Source organism: Halichoerus grypus, chromosome 7 (genome assembly GCF_964656455.1).
Source record: "Halichoerus grypus chromosome 7, mHalGry1.hap1.1, whole genome shotgun sequence".
Classification (NCBI taxonomy): domain Eukaryota; kingdom Metazoa; phylum Chordata; class Mammalia; order Carnivora; family Phocidae; genus Halichoerus; species Halichoerus grypus.
This window is the reverse complement of record NC_135718.1, coordinates 42,523,116-42,545,048: the sequence shown is the minus strand read 5'-3', so window position 1 is coordinate 42,545,048 and position 21,933 is coordinate 42,523,116. Positions and strand designations below refer to the sequence as shown.

Genomic DNA, 21,933 nt, shown 5'->3' with positions numbered 1-21,933 from the left:
AGAAAGATTCATAGAGGATGGAACACTTGACTCGTTCTTGAATGGAGCATGATGAGTTTTCCAGCAAGACGAGAGGAATAAAGTATTCCAAGATGTAAAAAAAAAAAAAAAAAAAAAAAAAATGCCAAAGCACAGGAAGGAGACCACTTGTTGGAATTATAAAATGTGTGAGGAGGAATGGAGAAGGGCAGAGCCTCAGAGGCAGCAAGCGTTGTAAGGTTACTCCCTCCGGGGCTTTCTGAAAGAGTTTTGACTGCTAGCAGCGCAACACTAACACACTTTTTTTCTTGGGCGCTGGGAAATAACATGAACAAATTTGCCTTGTGGCCCCTGGTACTTGTCCTGGGGAAATGTGTCATGATCCCCATCCTGCTTGCTGGTGTGGACATGGACAAATGGGACCCTCTGGAAAGGGCTCGAAGGTGTGGACGCCGAGGCTACCCCATCATTGTGAGCTGACCTGAGTCCTCAATGGTTTTGAGACGTGTTTTTAATGTCGGGAGATGCCTTAAAAGTGGGATGTGAGCCCACCTCAGACTCAGGCCGTCTTCCAGAACAAAATCTCCCAGGGCTCTGTGGCACAGGGACGGTCTGTGTAATGAAATCATGTCTAGGAGAGAGGAGTAGAATAGGCACATGCCTTTTTAAAAAGAAACTCTGGTGTTGTATACCTCTGAGACTTTGTAATCTGGCTCTCAATGAGGCATTGAGAGCTGTGCTTGTGTTTCAGAGGAGATCTTGTGTGGACCAGGTCAGTGGAAAGTCTGTGTCCTCTTTAAATCAATCCTGATGGTTAGTCTTCCTCAAACTTCTGCCCTGGCCTGAGGGTGACCTCCGCTTCAGGACCCTGACAGTCTTTAGGGTGTCATGGCCTTGGGAATGCAGCCCCTAAGAGCAGGACATCATTCAAAGCCTTGATAAAATAATCGGGGTGACCTCCAAATAAGATTAAACCACAGGATTGTTGTTGGAAGCTTCCTTGTCAAAGAAGAAACGAACACGGGATTTCCACGCGGATGTTGTATGTACTCAACCCTGCTTGGTGTGAGCTGCCGTCTCACGCTTTTGGAGGCAAGTAAAAAGAACACACGAATTCAGGAGCATGCATGCAGCTTAATGACCTTTTGTTACTAAGTTATTTTCTCAAAAGAATAGCAAAAATATCCTTGAGTAGAAGATAGAACTTTGTAAGTCCTACTGAAATTCAACAGAGAATTGATCTCTGGTGCCCGGCTCCTTACCCTGGGAACATTCTAACCTGTATTGGTGAAAGACGTACTTTTATTTTTTTAAAAGAACAATAAAATCAAGAGAAACTAAAAAAAAAAATATATATATATATATATATGTATATATATATATATATATATTCAGGCAAATTGGTACAGCCACTTTGGAAAACAGTTGGAGGTTCCTCAAAAAATTAAAAATACAGCTACCCTATGACCCAGCAATTGCACTCCTGGGTATTTACCCCAAAGACACAGATGTAGTGAAAAGAAGGGCCAGATGTACCCCAATGTTCATAGCAGCAACGTCCACAATAGCCGAACTGTGGAAAGAGCCGAGATGCCCTTCAACAGATGAATGGATAAAGAAGATGTGGTTCACATATACAAGGGAATATTACTCAGCTATCGAAAAGGATGAATACCTAACTTTTGCATCAACATGGATTGGACTGGAGGAGATTATGCTAAGTGAAATAAGTCAAGCAGAGAAAGTCAATTATCATATGGTTTCACTTATCTGTGGAACATAAGGAATAGCATGGAGGACATTAGGAGAAGGAAGGGAAATCAGAGGGGGAGATGAACCATGAGAACTATGGACTCCAAGAAACAAACTGAGGGTTTTAGAGGGGAAGGGGTGGGGGAATGGGTTAGCATGGTGGTGGGTATTAAGGAGGGCATGTATTGCATGGAGCACTGGGTGTTATACGCAAACAATGAATCATGGAACACTACATCAAAAACTAATGATGTACTGTATGGTGACTAACATAACATAATAAAATTTTAAAAATATATAAATATAAAAATATACTCAGGGAGCATCTGGGTGGCTCAGTGGGTTGAGTGTCTGACTCTTGAATGCAGTTCTGGTCATGATCTCAGGGTCGTGGAATCGAGCCTCGCTTCAGGCTCTATGCTGGACATGGAGCCTGCCTGGGATTCTCCCTCTGCTCCTCCCCCTGCTCATGCTCTCTCTCTCCCTAAAATAAATAAATACTTTAAAAATAAATAAGTGAAACAATAAAAAAGATACTCGGAACATACTGGTAAAAGGAAAACAGAAAAGATGGATTTCAAAACATCCAAAGGCAGGGAGGAAATCATCCAGTGCCTGAGCACCTGCTCCCAAAGTACAGTGAATAAGGGGAGATTTTGAGAAATATTTACAAAAAATCTAAAGGTGGCAAATGATTGATTGCCTGTGGGAAATGGGGACAGACTGGGTTAGGGATGACTCTGTGACCAGGAGGATGGTGATACTCTTCAACTAATGAATAATATTGGTAGAATGGTTTGGGGGTCAAGCTAATGAGCTCAGTGCTGAACGTGTCAAGTTTAGGTGTCTGGCCTGGACCAGGGCCACAGATGTCACATCTTCAGTATTTGCTGGTAATTGAAGCCTTCAGAGTAGATTAGATTGCCCAGAAAGGGCAGGGGAGTGAGCTAAGCAGTGAGCTGAATGTGTAAGCTTGGAAATATACCATGTCAGGCAACCTCCAGCCTGTCCTGTACTTAAGTGGCTGATTATTTTTAGGCAGCCTGTCAGATTACACTTATCCATCTTGTTGGCTTCAGCACTTTGTTCCATCTTGCTGATATCATTTAGAGTCTTGATTCTATCAGTCAACAGATAACCATCCCAGACCTTCCAGTTTAAAATGGTTTCTCACTAGCACACACTATTCTCTCAACTTACTAATAAAATAACTATAACAGGGATAAAATGTCACACAATAACTCAATAATAATAACTTAGTAAAATAGCAAATGTGCCACTTTTTTACAAATATTTTTGGAACTGGTACCTAGAGCCTAAGAAGATAAGAGCAAGAAGTGAAAGGTCAACAGGATGAAGTGTAAAGGAAAATGGTTAACAAAATGAATTGCAGGGGGAAAAACTGTAGTTACTCAAATGAAATTCACACTGACAGTAGAGAAAACAGAATAGATGACGATGAAGGTGAAGAACCACGTCAAAAGTTGCCTCTTAGTCCAGAAAAACGAACAAAGAAATGGAAGGCAAGTGAAAAGAAAATGCTGATAGTTAGAGGGACTAGAGACCAGAACACCACCCTCAGAATATACCAGTTGCAAAGATACATGTAATTGTATTTATAATTGAAGTTATAATTGTAGTTATAATTGAAGAAAACATCCCCGAATACAGCAAACCAACAAAATATAAAAGCATGAAAATTGAGAGGGTTCATCACATTCGAAGGAAATCCAATGCAAAGAAACATACACTACTTGTACACGTACTAACAAAAATTTGTCAAAAATGAACTACAGGAATTCAAGCTTAAGATGGGAGGAGGGTACAGAGCCAAAGGGAGAAAAATAAAGCTGGCCATTCACACCCAGTGGAGTCCTACATGGTAGAGAATATAAACTTAGATCCAGCTAGTTATCCTTCATATATAAAGAACCAGAAATGAAACACATCTGCAGAAAAGAAAGAGTTTAGGAGAGAAAACGTCTATATTCTGTTGTTGAATCACCTACTGAAAACATACTTCAACCAACTGAGAGTTAGTAAGAAACTAAATATAGAAAAACAGTATGTAGAATGATATTTAAATTTTAAAACACCTGTCAGCAGGAGCCACACCCAACTTACCAAAATTATCTTAAGGAGAAAGATTTTAATAATCCATACCTATTAGAACTGGCCATGAATTGAATCTGTGATAAAATAATTACACATTGAAATACACAGTCTTTAATTTTTGTGCTTTGATTTGTGTATCTGTCTTTAAAAAGTACTTACATTGTGAATAAGCTTTATAGAAAATGTATTTATAAGTCCTTTAAATTTTATATCATCTGTGAAATTGATTAGCATGTCTCTGCTATCTTAATCTAAGTCTTTGATGATTGTTAAATGCTATAGTTCCAAGGTCAGAACTTTATGCCACTCAACTGGGCAATCATCTGCTAAATTAAGTCAAGTACTATTAATGCTCTGGGACCACTTTTAACTAATTGCAGATCTATTTAACTATAAACCACATTTTCCATCTTATTCACAAGATTACTAAGTAAGGCCATCAACTCTACTGCTAAAACCAAGATATACTATGTCTATAGAGTTACTCTAATTTGCCAGTAAAATAAGCCTATCAAAACCAAACAAAAACAAATTGAAAGAGGTTAGCCTAACCAAACATGATTTTTTTTCCTGGGGAATTGGTACTACCTCCTAGGGATCTTTCCTAGATAGTCACAAATCTCCTTTCAAATAGATCATTTATAAATCTTTCCATGGTTGCACATCAAATTCACTGGCCTATCAAAGAAAAAATTTAACTGTTTTCAAATATTTAACCATCACCAATAATCTGACACCATTCCCATTTTCAAATATTCTGAACAGTGTACTTGCATATATTTCTGTAAGTTTCCAATGCCTTAGAATAATCATCCAACTGCATCTAGAAGCAAGATTTTAAAAGGCATCAAGGGAAAGATGAATTTGTTTATTTATGGAGGACCAACAGAGTGCCAACATCATGGTGGATTTCACAAAGTTTACTTGAACCTATATAGCATACCATAGAACTGGCAGGATTGTGTATATTTTGGAGGTGAGAAAGCTAAGGCTCTGATCCATAAAAGGACCACCTAAAATCATACAGAAAGCATGCCATCATGCTTAGCACAACATTTGAATTCAGTGATTTGTATATTGCAGCGGTGATTCTACTTTACGTTACCATCCATTAACACCATGCGTCAGTATTCCTTAAGTACTCACCTTCTCTTTCCTTGAGACACATTTTTAGTCAAAATTAGGGGTTAGAAATTCATTCTATCCAAACTTGACATCTGTTTGCTTCAGCAGGCTTCCCTAGTTGAAGCTAATTCTGTAACTCGGCCCTACCTGCAAGGACAGGATGTCCCTGTTTTGTTTACAACCCTGTGCACTACCTTTCAACTTTTGTACTTGTCTTGTAGCCATCTGACTCCGGGAGAGCCCCTGGGCTATCCCTATCCCCTCCTCACTGGGATAATTTGTGATTAGAATACTACCATTTCATTGTTTAAAGACCTTCCCCTCTGAAATTTCCTATAGTTTGAGATAACAGCCAAGTTATGCCTAGCTCTTCCCCCTTTTTCATGTCTGTTACAATAAATTTCAGTAAGATAGTTTCTCTTCCTCCCAAACTTCCCATTTACTTGCATTATCAACAAATCATCTTCTTTTCATAGTAATTAAAACGAGAACAGCTCCACATGGTGTCGAATTTGCCATAAATATCTTGGTTGTTTTCCAAGATACTTGACCTTGTCTTGTTAGAAGACAGCCACTGAACACCAAAAACACCTGGATTGGTTGGAAGATTAGTGGCCCCTTGGTCACTGAACACCAACAGCAATGATCACTTCATTTCAGTGACCTGTTTCCACTTCAGGGGATACTGGAGTTGGGGTGCCTTTGCACACTGGGTGGTCTCACTTCAAGTTGTCACTGTGTCCCTCTCAGTAGGTCTCGAGACAGCTTCTCTGACACCCCAAATGGCCTCCATCACACAGCACAAGCCCAACGAGGAGCTTGTTCTCAGCGGCAAATATTGTCCCTGGTTTCACCGGCAGCCCTATGCATGTTGCTTTCTCTCCACACCCATCCATTTTTTCCTCCAACCTTCAATGCTCATTTTTATTATTATTTATTTTCTTACTGACTCTAGGTTAACTGAGTCTGTCAAGTTCCCTTGTTTATTCATTCATGCATTCACCCCACCCTTACTAAATTCTAGCCTAGTGTCAAGTCCTTTGCTTACCATGGAGAATTCTAATATGAATGTGACACAGTTTCCACCCTCAAAGAGCCTGTGGTCTAATGAAGAGAAAAACATATAAACAAACAGTAAAATAATTCCATTTAATAAGTCCAAGGATAGAAACATGAAGAAAACAAATAAATAAAAGTTAAAATTGAATTTAAGAAGCTCTAGATAGAAGCTGCCATAGGAAAAAAATTAAGAAAACCATACAGGATAAAAACAAAACAAAACAAAACAAAAAGAAAACAAAACAAAACTGCATCTTCAAAAATTCAACTCTTAAACTAGCTAAGTACAGGATGTATATTAAGATACCCACCAAGGCTTAGCCATTTGAGGCAGAACAGAACATGCATGTAGTTAAATAAAGGCAAAGCTGGAACGGTGGCCAAGGCCAAGGGAAGATGCTGTGATAAGGAAGCTGAATTTTAACCGGGAATGTATGCTGAGCCACCGGAGATTTAAACACAAGGTTTTGATCAGAACTTATTTTACAAAGGTGTTTCTGCTGGCTATGCAGGGAAAGGGTTGAAGAAGTAAAAAGAGGAGAGAAAAAGGAAAGTCAGAAGGCTGCTGTAATAAGCTAAGAGGTCATCAGGACCTGGAGAGGGTAGAGAGAATATAGAAGTGACAACCATTCGAGAGATTTAGGAGGTAGAATGGATATTATCTATTGACAGAGCAGTCCCAGAGAATATGGAGCAGGTAGGTATTTAGAATGATCCAGTTTCTGCTTAGTTAAAAATTATATTCGAGGAAAAGGAAGGTAGGATCAATAGGTGGAGCAGAGGAAAGTTTTAGTACAGTGAAACTATGGTGTATGCTGCTATAATGGTGGACACATATCATTATACATTTATCAGAATCTATGCAATGTACAACACAATGAACAAGCCCTTAAGTAAACCATGACATTCAGTTTATACTACTGTATCCGGGCTGGCTCATCAAATGGACCACACTAATGTAAAATGTTAGTAATAGGGGAAATTGTATAAAGGAACTCTCCATACTTCCCATTCAATTTTCCTATAAATTTGAAACTGTTCAAGAAAATGGTCTACTGTTAAAAAACAAAATAGAAGTACAGATCTGTGATTCAACAGTCTTGCACAATTCACAGCGCTCACCATAGCACATACCCTCCCCAATGTCTATTGCCCAGCCACCCCATCCCTCCCACCCCCCACCACTCCAGCAACCCTCAGTTTGTTTCCTGAGATTTAGAATTCCTCATATCAGTGAGGTCACATGATACATGTCTTTCTGTGATTGACTTATTTCACTCAGCAAAAAAAAAAAAAAAAAATAGAAGGTGCAAGAAGTACCAACTTGAGACCTCCCAGGACCGTGGCATGGCACATTAGGTTAGCATTGAGGAGAGTCATTTCTTTTTTTTTTTTTTTAAAGATTTTATTTATTTATTTGTCTCAGAGACAGAGAGAGAGTGTGTGAGCACAAGCAGGGGAAGCTGCAGGCAGAGAGAGAAGCAAGCTCCCCGCTGAGCAAGGAGTCTGATGTGGGACTCGATCTCAGGACCCTGGGATCATCAACTGAGCAGAGGGCAGCTGCTTAACTGACTGAGCCACCCAGGCGTCCTGAGGAGGGTCATCTCTTGAGCACAGTCTACAGAGTAAGTCTGGGGAAGCCCTGTCTCTACAATTCCTTAGGAACCCAGCATCTGCCCCAGAGGGCTGGACTCCATGCCTTTGAAGTTCTTTAACAACATGACGCTTCAGCTGTAGATGGGAGGGGAGAGAACTGGGTGCACACCCCATTGCAGGAGTGGCACGATACATTTGCCTCCGATGAACCCAGCTCCTTTGAATCAGCTGATTTTTGCATTCATAAGCCTGAGCGTGAACACTGATTCTACAGCCAGTTTGTGTATATGGATGACTTAGCACAGCTATAAAGTCTGGAGGTTTTCAACTCATGAATCTCATGGTTCAAATGTGAAACAGTATGCAGACTGCAAACTGCATTTCACACAATTCTAATGGATCCATGAATACAGGAGCAAAGAGGAATAAGAAGGATGAAAAAATTCAAAAGATGTGGAAAATCTCCAATTTGACCTTTAGAAAAAGGTGTTCTGTCAACACTTTGCCCAGCAGGGCATGTATGTATTCCTGACATAAGCATTTGTCCTCAAGATAAAAATAGAGAAAAATAAAAACGCCAAAGTCAACTCCTTCATTGAAGAGGTACAATATGCACATAAACACATAGTTACACAATGTGATAACTGCTAAAAAAGAAAAGTAAGTGGAGTCTATGAAGAGAAAAACAGAAAAGGGTGATTTAAATTGAGGTGTATCCAGGAAGGCCACTTGGAGGAGATGACATTTGAGCAGAGGCTAGAAGGATGAGTCAGAGTTGACCAGGTGAAAAAGCAGAGAAGAGTGTTCCAAAAATATGAATTAGCTTAAGTGAAAGCCAAAGCACGAAACAACCTGTGATCTTTGACGAGCGTACGGGAGCCAGGGAAGCAAGAACATTGAGAAACTATAGCAGATAAAGTTAGAGAGGGTATGCAGAACGCCCCTACAGCTTTGTAGAAAGTCCTGAAATAAAGTAGTGTTGGTCTTCCAACTTTGTTCTTCATCGAAATTCTTTCCCAATTCTAGATACTGTATGTGTGTGTATGTGTTTGTGTGTGCATGCGCACACACGTGTGTGTGTATAAAGTCTGTTGGAATTTTGATGGTGGTTGCATTGAATCTATAGCTCAATTAGGAAGGCCTTCCATCTCCACATTACTGAGTATTCCAATCCCATCCATGAATATTGGACATCTGTCCATTTATTTTTAGATCTTTAATTTTTCTCGGAAATATCTTCCACTAATTTTTCCACTAAGGATAGAATTCTTTCCCATCTTTTAAAAATCTATTCCTAAGAATTTTATGTTTTTGATGATATTGTATTTTTTTAATTTTGTTTGGCAGTTTTTAGTTGTTAGTATATAAAAATACAATTGATTTTTGTATGGTGACTTTGTTTCTTGCAAACTACAGATTTATTCATTAGATTTAATTTTGTTAGAAGACTTAGGATTTTCTACAAAGACTATCATGACATCAGAAAAGAAAGACAGGGTTACTTCTCCCTTTCAAGTCTGTATACTTTTTTTTTTAAGATTTTATTTATTTATTTGAGAGAGAGAGATAGCAAGAGAGAGCAGGAGGGGGGTGGGTAAAGGGAGAGGGAGAAACAGACTCCCCACTAAACAGGGAGTCCAACAGGGTTGGATCCCAGGGTCCCGGGATCATGACCTGAACCAAAGGCAGACACTTAACCAACTGAGCCACCCAGGCGCCCCAAGTCTGTACACTTTTTATTTGTTTTATTGCTTCTTGGTCAGGCAGGGACACACAACACAATGTTGGGAAGCACAGTAAAAATGTCATCATTAAGTATATCATTAGCAGTCAGTTCTCTAGCCTGTTATCAGGGTGTGGAAGTTTCCTTTTATTTACTTATTTTTAAATAATGAACAGGTGTTAAATTTTGTCAGAAGCTTTTCTGCATCATTTGAGATGATGATGGAATTTTTGTCCTTTACTTTGTTAATGTGGTGAATCACATTGATTGGTTCTCAAATACTGAAACAAACCTGTATCCCAGGAAAAAAACTTCACTTGAATATAATTTTTTCTGTTTATACATTGCTGGATTCAATCTGCTCCTATTTTGTTGAGGGTGCTTGCATCTAAGTTCATGGGGGATACTGGCCAAAAATTTTCCTTTCTTGTCATAGCTTTTTCAGCTTTTGGTAGCAGAGTTACGGCAGTATCATTAAATGAATTTAAAAACATTTTCCCCTCTTTTATTTTCTGAAAGAGATTACAATTAGTCTTAGTTCTTTGAATGTTGGATAGATCTCACCAGTGAAGCCATCTGGGCTTGGAATTTCATTTGAGGCTTACAAATCCAATATCTTTAATATATAGATATTCAGATTGCTATCTCTTTCCAAATCAGTTTTTGTAAGTTGTGTTTTTAAAAAACTATATCCATATTCATCTAAACATCTATGTTTAGATGTTTATCCATTAAACATCTATGTTTAATTTATTGGCATAAAGTTGTTAAACTTTCAAAATATTGTCTTATTATCCTTTTAATGTCCAAAAGATCTAAAGTAAAAGCCCCACTTTCATTCCTGATATTGACAATTTTAGTTTTCTTTCATTTATTTTTATTTTTTAATTTATTTTTCTTGATTAGTCTTGCTTGGGGTTTACCAACATATTAAATTTATCAAAAAACCAACTTTTGCCTTTTCTAGTTTTCTATATTATCATACATATTCGATCTCTTTCTTTAAAATTACTTTGAGTTTAGCTTATTCTTACTTTTCTATCTTTTTAAAGGGGGAACTAAGAATCATGAATTTAAGCATTCTTTTGCTCCTTAAAAGGCATTTAAAACCATAAACTTTCCTTTAAGCACTATTTGAGCAGCATTACACAAATTTTGATATGTTTTGTTTTCATTACTTAGTTAGAAATATTTTTTAATATTTCTTTTGTGACATTTTTTCTTTGACCCACAGGTTTAGAACTGTTATTTAAATTTCACTGGGGATTTTCTAGATTGTTTTTATTGCTTTCTAATTTAACTTAATTATACTGATAGAATATACTCTGTAAGATTTTACTTTTTTGAAACTGATTGAGATTTAACTTTATGGCCCAAGAAATGATCTGTCTTGGTGGATGTTCCCTGGATAGTTGAAAGAAATGTGTATGCTGCAATTGTTGGGTGTAGTGTTCTATAAATGTCAACCATGTCAAGTTGGTTGATAGTGTTGTTCGGATCTTCTACAGCCTTACTGGTCATTTGTTTACTTGAGAGTTCAATTTCTAATGGAATGAAGTTAAAATTTGAACTATTTTAGATTTTTCTGTTTCTCCCATTAGATTTGTCAAATTTTACCTCATAAACTTTGATGCTTCCTTATTAGGTGCATACATATTTATAATTATTTTTCTGGTGAAATTGCTCCTTTCATCATCATATAATATCCCTCTTTATCCCTTGTAATAGGGAATGGTACACAGTTGACCCTTGAACAACATAGGTTTGAACTGTGTGGGTCCATTTATCTGTGGATTTTTTTTTGAATAAATACAGTATAGTACTATAAATATATTTTCCTTATGATTTTCTTATAACATCATCTTTTCTCTAGCTTACTTTATTGTAATAATATGATCTATAATACACATAAGATACAAAATATGTGTTAATTGACTAAGTTATCAGTAAGGCTTCTGGTCAACAATAGGCTATTAGTAGTTAAGATTTTGGGGAGTCAAAAGTTACATGCAAATTTTTGGCTGTGCAGAGGTCAATACCCTCAACCCCCACATTGGTCAAGGGTCAACTATGAAGTCTACTCTAATATTGAGATGGCCTCGCCAACTTTTTTTTTTTTTTAAGATTTTATTTATTTATTTGAGAGAGAGAGAGATACAGCGAGAGAGGGAACACAAGCAGGGGGAGTGTAAGAGGGAGAAGCAGGCTTCCCACCAAGCAGGGAGCCCGATGCAGGGCTCGATCCCAGGACCCTGGGATCATGACCTGAGCCGAAGGCAGACACTTAATGACTGAGCCACCCAGGCGTCCCAGCCTCACCAACTTTCTTATGCTCACTGTTTGCATGGCATATCTTTTCCCTTCCCTTTCATTCTACCCGTGCCTTTAAAATGCTTGTAGAGAGCTATTTTTTCCCCCAAGTTTTATAGGGGAAATATATATATATGGAAGGTTTAGTCAGATACCTGCTACTCCATCATGGCAGGTAGAGGAAGTCCCACATTCTTTTTTATGAGTGCCATTAATACACATCACCATCCTTTTCCAGTTTGTGGTACCCCAAAGGCAGGAACTGATGTGTAGCTCTGTTAAAATGCATTTGTTAGATGCAGCCAATCACTTTAGCCTATTAGAATTTTATAGATCATTTTTTTTCTAATTAAGGGCAATGCCTTCCAAACTTTAATGTAAATAGAAATCACTTGGAGACTTAGATACAAATTTTGAATCAGGAGATCTGAGATGAGACCCGGTCTGTGGAACATGGTTTGAATAGCAAAAATGTATAGGAATTGCTAACTCGCAAAGAGTCATTCAGGTCTTCTATGTCACAGGTTACCAATTTGAATAACGTGAGGGTGGAAGGTGGGTATATGAGAGTGTGAAACCAGCAGATGTAAAAAACAAAAACGAAAACAAAAACAGAACAGAGGATGGTGTGACCAGAGACAACCAGAAGAGTGCTAGCACCACCAAAGTCATGCAAATTTGAATATTTAAAACACCATGCTGCCAAATTAAAAACAAACAAACAAATAAACAGCTTGAGAGGTAAACTCACATCATATCCAACTGTTTATGATTCTTGTTCAATGTCTTTAACCATACATTAATTTTAAAAATGGAAACTTCACATCCAATTTAACAATAATCCACGTGTAAACAACCTTTAAGTTCACTCTGCAAACAGCAATTGGTCCACCTTGGGTTTGACCATGACTTCTTAGATACAACACCAAAAACATGACCAATAAAAGAAAAACTGATAAGTTGGCTTCATTTGGCCTAACTGATAACTAGCCCTGCCCTTCATGTTTTTCCTCATTTTATCAACAAATATATCTTAAAATTGAGATAGATCTTAATAAAGCCCATATATATTTTCTCTTTCTCTATATTTTTAAATATAAATAATAACTTACTAATATACAAATAAATACATATTTATAATTACATATAAATAATATAACAAAATAATAGTATAGGTATAATTTATAAATATATATTTAATTATTTATCTATCATCATGCTTTCACTTATTAATGTCATTTAAAGTTCCTCCATGTCTTTCCATAGCTTGATAGCTCATTTATTTTTAGTACTGAATAATATTCCATTGAGTGGATGTACCTGAGTTTATACATTCACCTCTTGCTTCCACATTTTGGTAATTACAAGTAAAGCTGTCATAAAAATTCATGTGCAGTTTTTGTGTAGTTAGGTGACTTCAGTTCATTTGGGTAAATACCACAGAGTGTGACTGCTGGATCATATGATAAAGGTAGCGTTAGTTAGAAACTGTCAAACTTTTTTCTAAAGTGGCCATTTTGCATTCCTACCAACAACGGAACAGAGTTCTTGCTCCACATCCTCACCAGTATTTGGTGCTGTCAGTGTTTTGAATTGTGGCCATCCTAACTTAGTGGTATCTCATTGTTATTTCGTTTTTCAGTTCTCTATCTAAAGATACTAGGCATCTTTTCATATGGCTGTTTGCCATATGCAAATCTTCTGGGTGAGATGCCTGTTCAGATCTTTTGCCTGTTTTTTAAATGGGTTATTTGTTCTCTTATTGTTCAATTTTAAAAGTTCTTTATATATTTTAGATACTAACCTTTTATTTGATATGCATTTTGCCAAGATTTTCTTCCAATCTCTGACTTGTCTTCTCATTCTCTTACCAGTATCTTTGTCACAAAGTTTTAAATTTTAATGAAGCCCAACATCAATTTTTCTTTGATTGTGCTTTTGGTGTTGTAGCTAAGAAGTCATCAACATGTCCAAGGTCATCTAAAGTTTCAGTTTATCATAACACGGCAAATAATGATAGAAATATTTATAATAAAAAGCTTACAGCAAGTTTGTGTGAATAAAGGTCATTTTTTTTTAAATCAAGAAGATAAGAGGGAAAATCATCTTGGGGTAAATTAGATTGCTGGTGTGTTCAATCCTTTTATTTTCCCTTCTGAAATTGTATGAATGTGTGGACACAAGACAAAGCTCTTAGAGATTGCCTATCTTTCCCTAGTTTAGCACAAGAATTTATCTATAGGAAGCATTTGCTCCTTATAGTTTACAAATTTGATGTTGCCAAATTCAATGGAAAAATGAACAAACATCTTAAATATCATGATGAGGCCATTTAGAGTAACCTCCCCATTTTACAGATAGAGAAACTAAGAATGAAAAAGGACAAGTGACTAATGTCATCCAGCCAGCTGGTGACATTACCAAAACAGAGTTGTCTGTTTCCTAAACTATTATCTTCTTGCTCACATCTCCCAGTCATTCTGCTTTTCCTCAATCCAAGACTCCAAATCTCAGAGCTATTATTTTGACTACCAAGGTCTTTGTCAACAACAATTATGTCTAGATTTATATGGTCCTTTCTATGTGCCAGGTAAATGTTTTAAACTCTAACATATGTTTGTTAATCTCCCTCAATAGTCCTACAAGATAGATGCTATTCTTACTCCTACATATAGATGAGAAAAGTGAAGTATACAGAGATTAGGTAAATTGCCCAAGATCACATGGTAAGTGGGAGAGGATTTGAACCTTGGCAATCAAACTTCAGTGTCTATGCCCATTACAACTGCACTGTTATATCTCTTATGAGATATAAGATGCCACTGTGCTTCTGCCTGCCAACATGAGCCTCTAGGCCAAATGCTATCCTTCTGAATGTGATCCCTCTGAATTCTATTTGCCTAGAACTTTTAACCAAAGCATTTCCTAAAGACAGGGCATTGATACTTGTACTGCCAAACCACCTGCCAATGCTACCTTTTTTCAAATGACTCTGCTTTCATCATGATAACAGGTAAAGATTTTTTGTAATTGTAATGGAGATAAAAGTAATTATATTTTGAGACATGTTTAGTGAACTAAAAGTAAGATATGCCCCCTTCCCTGAATGGACCTCATACCCACTCCAAACAACAACCCAATTAAAAATGGGCAATCGACTTAAATAGACATTTCTCCAAAGAAGATATGCAAATGGCCATAAACACATGAAAAGATGCTCAACATCACTAATTATTAGGGAAATACCAATCAAAACCAAAATGAGATACCACTTCACACCCATTAGGATAGCTATTATGAAAACAAAAACAAAGGCGAAATAAGTGTGGGTGAGGACATAAAGGAACTGGAATCCTTGTGAGTTGCTGGTGGGAATGTAAAATGGTGGAACTGCTGTAGAATATGATAAAGTAGTTCCTAATAAAACATTAAACATAGAACTACCGTATGATCCAGCAATTCCATTTTTTAGTATATACCCAAGAGTAGTGAAAGCAGGGACTTGAACATATATCTGTACACTCATGTTTATAGCAGCATGATTAAATAGCCAAAGGATGGAAGCCACACAAGTGTCTCTCAACAGATGAATAGTATAAACAAAATGTGGTACATACATACAATGGAATGTTATTTAGCTTTAAAAAGGAAGGAAATTCTGACAGATGCTACAACATGGATGAAACTTTAAGACAGGCTAAGTGAAATAAGCCAGTCATAAAAGGACAAAAACTATACTATTTCACTAATATAAAGTACCTAGAGTAGTCAAACTTATAGTGACAGAGAACAGAACAGTGGTTTCCAGAGTCTGGGGAAGTGGGGAATGGGGAGTTAGTTTCAGTTTTGCAATATGAAGTGTTCTAGAGATGGATGGTGGTGATATTTATAGAACAATGTGAACGTACTTAATGACATTAAACTCAACACTTAAAAATGATTAAAATGTTATGTATATTTTACCACAACTTAAAAATTAAAATTAAAAAATATAAACATGTATCTTAATAATATATTCTAATATCTAAAGTTGTTTTAAAACAAATTGTGAAGTTTATTCAATAAGTAAAAAACAATAAAAAATAACAATTTAAAAATTAAATATAGAAGACCATCCATTGAATAAATTGGGAAAAAAATTTTAATTACTTCCTAAAAAGTAAGGGATCAGACAGCTTCAAAAGGGAGTTCTTGGGGCAGAGGTGGAGAGGAACAGAGTGACACAGGAGAAACATTTTTTTATATTATTAAAATAAAGTTGGCATTAATCCAAATTAGACTGTTATAAATTAAGATGTTAATTGACATGCCTAGGGCAACCACTAAAAATATAACTCAAAAATATATATAGTAAAAGTAGCAACAGGGGAATTTAAATGGTATACAGAATATATCTATTTAACACACAAAAAAAGCAGTAATGGAGGAAATGAGGAACAAAAGAGGTGTAAGACATAAAGAGAACAAACAACATGGCAGAAGTGAGTTCCTCCTTATCACTAATTACATTAGATATAAATGGATTAAACTCTCCAATTAAAACAGAGATTGGTAGAACAGATTAAAAAACATAATTGTACTATATGTTATATGGAAGTTACTCACTTTAGATTCCAAGACAAATAGAGTGAAAATTAAAGAATAAAAAAATATTTTGTGCAAACAATAACCAAAAGAGAACTGGAGGAATATACTAGTACCAGCCAAAGTAAACTTTAAGGGAAGTTTTTATAAGAGACAAAGAAGGATATTATATAATGATAAAAGGGTCATTTGATAAGAATATAAAACAATTACAATTAGAAACATATATACACCTGAAGTCCCAAAATATATGAATCAAAATTGATCAAATTGAAGGGAGAAATTGGAACTTCTGAAAAAATGTTTGGAGATTTAATATCCCACATTCAACAATTGATAAACAACAACAACAGAAGATCAGCAAGTAAATGGAAAACATGAATAACACTATAAACCAACTAGACTTGAAAAAGAAACAGATAATATGAATTGCCCTATAGCTATGAAAATTTTAATTATTAATTTAAAAGCTCCAAGAATATGAAATCTTCTGATGGTTTTCCTGGAGAACTATACCCACATTTAAAGATGAATTAACACCAACTTTATATAATCTCTCCCAGAGAACAGAAGATGAGCAAAGACTTTCTAAATCATTTTATGAAGGCAGTGTTACCCTGAAACCAAAACTAGACAGAAACAGCACAATAAATAAAAGTGTAAACCAATATTTCTCATAAATTTAGATGCAAAAATCCTCAACCAGAATATCAACAAACAGAATCCAAAATATATGAAAAGAATCATAGATCATGACCAGGTGAGATTCATTCAAGGTACACAACATTTGAAAAACAATCAGTGTAATCTATCATATTAGTAAGCTAAAGAAGAAAAATCATATGGTCATGTCAAGCAATGCAAAAAAAAAAAAAAAAAAGCATTTGAGAAATCCAATACCTATTCATGATAAATAATCTCAGCAAGTTATGATCTATTGGTTTAATGCAATTTCAACTATAATTAATGCAATTCCTATCAAAACCATGGAAAAGTTTTTTATAAACAGACAGGCTTATTCTAAAATTTATGTGAAAAGGTGCAGGCCCTAGAATAGTTAAAACAATCTGAACAAAGAAAAATAAAATTGGAAGAATCACTCTGCCCAGTATTAAGGTTTACTCTACAGCTATAGTAATCAAGACAGTGTGGTATTGGCAAAGGTATAGGCACACAGATCAATGGAACTGAATGGAAAACTCAGAAATGGACCCACACGTGCCCAACTGATTCCTGACAAATTGCAAAAGCAATTCAATGAAGGAAAGATAACCTTTTTTTTTTTTTTTTTTAAAGATTTTATTTATTTATTTTGACAGAGAGAGACACAGCGAGAGAGGGAATACAAGCAGGGGGAGTGGGAGAGGGAGAAGCAGGCTTCCCGCCGAGCAGGGAGCCCGATGCGGGGCTCGATCCCAGGACCTGGAATCATGACCTGAGCCGAAGGCAGACGCTTAACGACTGAGCCACCCTTTCAGGCGCCCCGAAAGATAACCTTTTAAATAATGATGCTAAAGCAATTGACCATTCATAGACAAAACCATATATATATATATAATTATTACATCATTTATTTTAAATAAATGATGCTAAAGCAATTGACCATTCATAGACAAAACCATATATATAATTATTACAATTATATATCTAAAATTCACTTAAACCTCATACCTTATACAAAAATTAACTCAAAATTGACTATAGACCAAAATGTAAAATGTAAAATTACAACACTGTTAGGAAAAACACACAAAAAAACAGGAGATTATCTTCATGGTCTAGGATTAGGCAAGAGTTCGACTTGACACCAAAGGTATGATTCACAAAAGAGTAAACTTATAAATTGGACTTCACAGGAATTAAAAAATTTTCTCTGTGAAAGACCTTGTTAAGAGGTTGAAAAGAGAAAGTACAGAATTGGGAAAATATTTACAAACATGTCTGACAAAGAACTAGTATCTAAAATATACAAAGAACTTTCAAAACATAAGAGTAATAGTCAAACAATCCAGTTAGAAAATGGGCAAGGGGTGCCTGGGTGGCTCAGTCAGCTAAGCATCCCACTCTTGATTTCAGGTCAGGTCATGATCTCAGGGTCATGAGATCAAGCCCCAAGTCAGCCTCCATGCTGAGGTGGAGCCTGATTAGAATTCTCTCTCACCCTCTCCCTCTGCCCTTCCCCCCCTGCTTGAGTATGGGTGTGTGCTCTCTCTCTCTAAAAAAAAAAAAAAAGAAAGAAAGAAAAAGAAAATGGGTAAAATATATAAATGGATATTTCACCAAAGAGGTTACTATATAGATAGCAATAAGCACACGAGAAAGTGTTCAACACAATTACTCATTAGGGAAACACAAATTAAAACCAGAATGAGCTATCACTCCATGCCTATCAGAATGGTAAAATAAAAAAAAAATAGTGAGAAAACTAAATGCTGGCAAAGATGCAAAGAAACTGGATCATTCCCACATCACTAGTAGCAATATAAAATGGCAGAGTCACTCTAGAATACAGTTTGATAGTTTCTTATAAAGCATATTTTCTTATAAAACACGCAATTACCACATGACCCAGCAACTGCACTCTTGGATATGTATCATAAACAAATGAAAACTTGTGTTCACACCAAAACCTACACACAAATATTCAATAGTGGTTTTATTCATAATTGCATAAAAGTGGAAACAACCCAGATGTCCTTCAGTATGTGAACTGTCAAACAAGCTGTGGTACATGGGATACCACGAAGCAGCAAAAAGCAATGAATTATTGATTTACACACCAACCTGGATGAATCTCCTGAGAATTATGCTAAATGAAAAAGGCAACCAAAAAGCTATGATTTTGTTTATATAACATATTTAAAATGACAACATTTTAAAGATTTTATTTACTTACTTATTTTAGAGAGAGAGAGAGAGAGAGAGAGAGAATGAGTGAGCAGGGGGTTGGAGCAGAGGGAGAGGGACAAGCAGACTCAGTGCTGAGCACGAGCCCGAAGTAGGGCTCCATCCCAGGACTCTGACATCATGAACTGAGCCAAAATCAAGAGTTGGACGCTTAACTGACTGAGCCACCCAGGTGCCCTGAAATGACATTTTAGAAATGGAGAACACATTAGTGGTCACCAGGGGTTAAGAACAAGACTAGAGGAGAAGAAGCAGTGTGGGGGAGATGTGTGTGGTTATAAGAGGAAAACACAAGGCATCCTTGCAGGAATAAAATTCTTTAGCATCTTTACTATGGTGGTAAATACACAAACCTACACATGGGATAAGATTGCGTAGAACCAAATGCACACACACACACATGCACAGAGAAATGAGTACAAGAGGAGAAATCTGAGTAGAATCAGTCAACTGTATTAACGTCAGTACCCTGGTTGTGATAAGATACTACAGTTTTGCAAAATGTTACCATTGGGGGAAACCAGTTAAAGGATATTATGAGATCTCACTGCATTATTTCTTATAACTGCATGTGAATCTATAATTATCTCAATAAAAATGCCAACTAAAAATTAAACTGGATAACATCATACTAAATTTTGAATCCTGGCCAGAGTCCGGACTCTTTTAAATAGGCAGTTGGGAGCCATAGAAGCTGGTTAAGTATGGATGACCAGTTAGGGCTGTAGATCGAAAGAATCCATGTAATGATAGTGAGTATGATGAATTAAAGGAGAAATTATACAACAGTATAATCAGGGATCAAGTGAGAGGTGATATTGAAGCTGATATTGCACCGAGGAAATGCAGACTAGCTCTGTGCCTTTGGTCACTTCAGTAACCACATTTCTAATACCCCTTCACTTTGCCCAAGTTCACTTGCAATTTACATAGTATATGGAAATCTGCTCCTAAAACAAAGGCATTCCCAAGTTTTTTCACTATGTTGAACTAATTCTTTCATGCCATATTTTTAACACTTTGGTAAAACAAAGAAATGTTTTTATTCCCTGGCTTCAGAAATTTTATAATTTTATAAATATAAGTGAAATAAGTTTTCTAATCACTGTGATAATGCCATGTTTTTAAAAATAATTTTAAGGTGTTTGAAGATTTGAAAAAATACCTGAGACTTGTGGTCTTAATTAATTTTAATTTAATGTTTAGAAAATTTTGATTAAATAAGTTTGTAATCAACGTTTAAATGCCTGAGGAAATTTAATTTGTTAATTTTTAATGTTTTGATTTCTTAGTCTTATAAGCAGCATTTAAATGTTCAGAGAAGTATTATTTAATTCATTTATGCATTTATATAATTGTGTATGAAGTAAACTACAAGAGGAGTGAAGTTCTTCACGCATTAAAGAGTACGATAATCAAACTGCAGATCTGGGATCTAAGTCCATCTGCCTCCATGACCCTGGGCTGCATTCTGTCTTTACAGCCTCTCAGAGCTGAATGGTCCCAGATCTGGAAGGAGGAATGGATCTTACCTTATAGGGTTGTCCATCCTGGACACTGTGAGGAATGCGGCAAGATTTGCTGTGTAGGAGGAGCATACAATGAGGGTGAAGAGCCACCAGCTGCCCATCACGATGCGCATGGCCATGGAGTTCACTGAGGATTCGCCACCTACAGGAGGCCAGCAAAATGGATTGGCCCTGGGCTTCTGCTCTCACTCGCATCCCCAGAGAAATGCTCCAGCTCCACCCTGCGGCCTGGCTTAGGGAACCGCCACTGGGGTTGGGCTAGGGAGCAGGGAAGTGAGTTGCTGGCTGGTTATGCAGGGCTGTGACAATCCCGGGAAAGAATCCAAAGACCACCAATCTTGGAAAGGGATGGAGGACCATCAAATATGAAAAATCCAGGATTGGCCTTTTAGTGATGTGATGTTTATCAAAACGCCAAGGGCATAGTTCTGAATATCAAAATCTTCCAGTTAGGAAATTCTATCTCACTTGTTGCATACTTCCAGGACTGCAACCTGATGTAAGATCCTTTTCCAATTTCAAATTCATAGAGAGTAGTCTCAGGAATTCTGTAAATACAGAATTACCTCCTACCTGGAGGGTTCCTTAGCTTTCTTTGAAACCTCAGAGATGAGATCTCGCTTTTATTAATATTCAGCCCTCACTGGATGGCTTTTTTCCTAGAATTTTCAGATATCATTGCCTGTGACTTGCAGTCAGTAGCTGCCCCATAGAGGCCAATTATTTCTCCTTGGTCCCTTAGGTGGTAGCAGAAGAAAGCGTCTCACTGACTCTTCTTACATAACCTTGCAAACAAGCAATACATGTTTTGCCATGGTGCAAACAAGGCCAACACTCACATTAGGAACTTTGCAATTTGTTGCTTGGGTCAAAACTGCAAGATCCTGTAACTTACCAAGTGCTCTCCAGACTTCACAGAGAAGGGAGACTTTGTATCTCAAGAACGGATGGAGGACTACTTAGATGATTGCAAAAACAATTGTGATTTTTTTTTTTTCCTATTAAGACTTCAAATTTAAGCAAGATTCAGTTTCATCTGACAACCCAATGTGCATAACAATCAACCTAATGTGGGAGGGGAGAAAAGTGCAAAGCAGAACTCCAAAGTTAATTTTATCTAAAGCGAGAATCAGGCTTTGAAGTTGAGTTCCTTGTCACTTCATTTAATTTCTATCTGATATTACTCAGAGAAATTGGGTGCAGCCTGTACTGCCCTAGAGATTAAATAAAATTGCATTTAAAATGACTTTGCCA

The 21,933-nt window shown here is 36.6% G+C and overlaps 1 protein-coding gene across 2 annotated transcripts in view; it reads right to left on the bottom strand.

The window, feature by feature from the left end:
- Positions 1–21,933, bottom strand: part of GRID1 (glutamate ionotropic receptor delta type subunit 1) — a 702,575-nt gene that overhangs the window by 86,303 nt on the left and 594,339 nt on the right. For both annotated transcript variants that reach the window (XM_036079322.2, XM_078077489.1), the window contains exon 12: positions 20,683–20,821. In XM_036079322.2, coding sequence (XP_035935215.1) covers positions 20,683–20,821 — 139 coding nt within the window. The remainder of the gene's footprint in view (positions 1–20,682; positions 20,822–21,933) is intronic.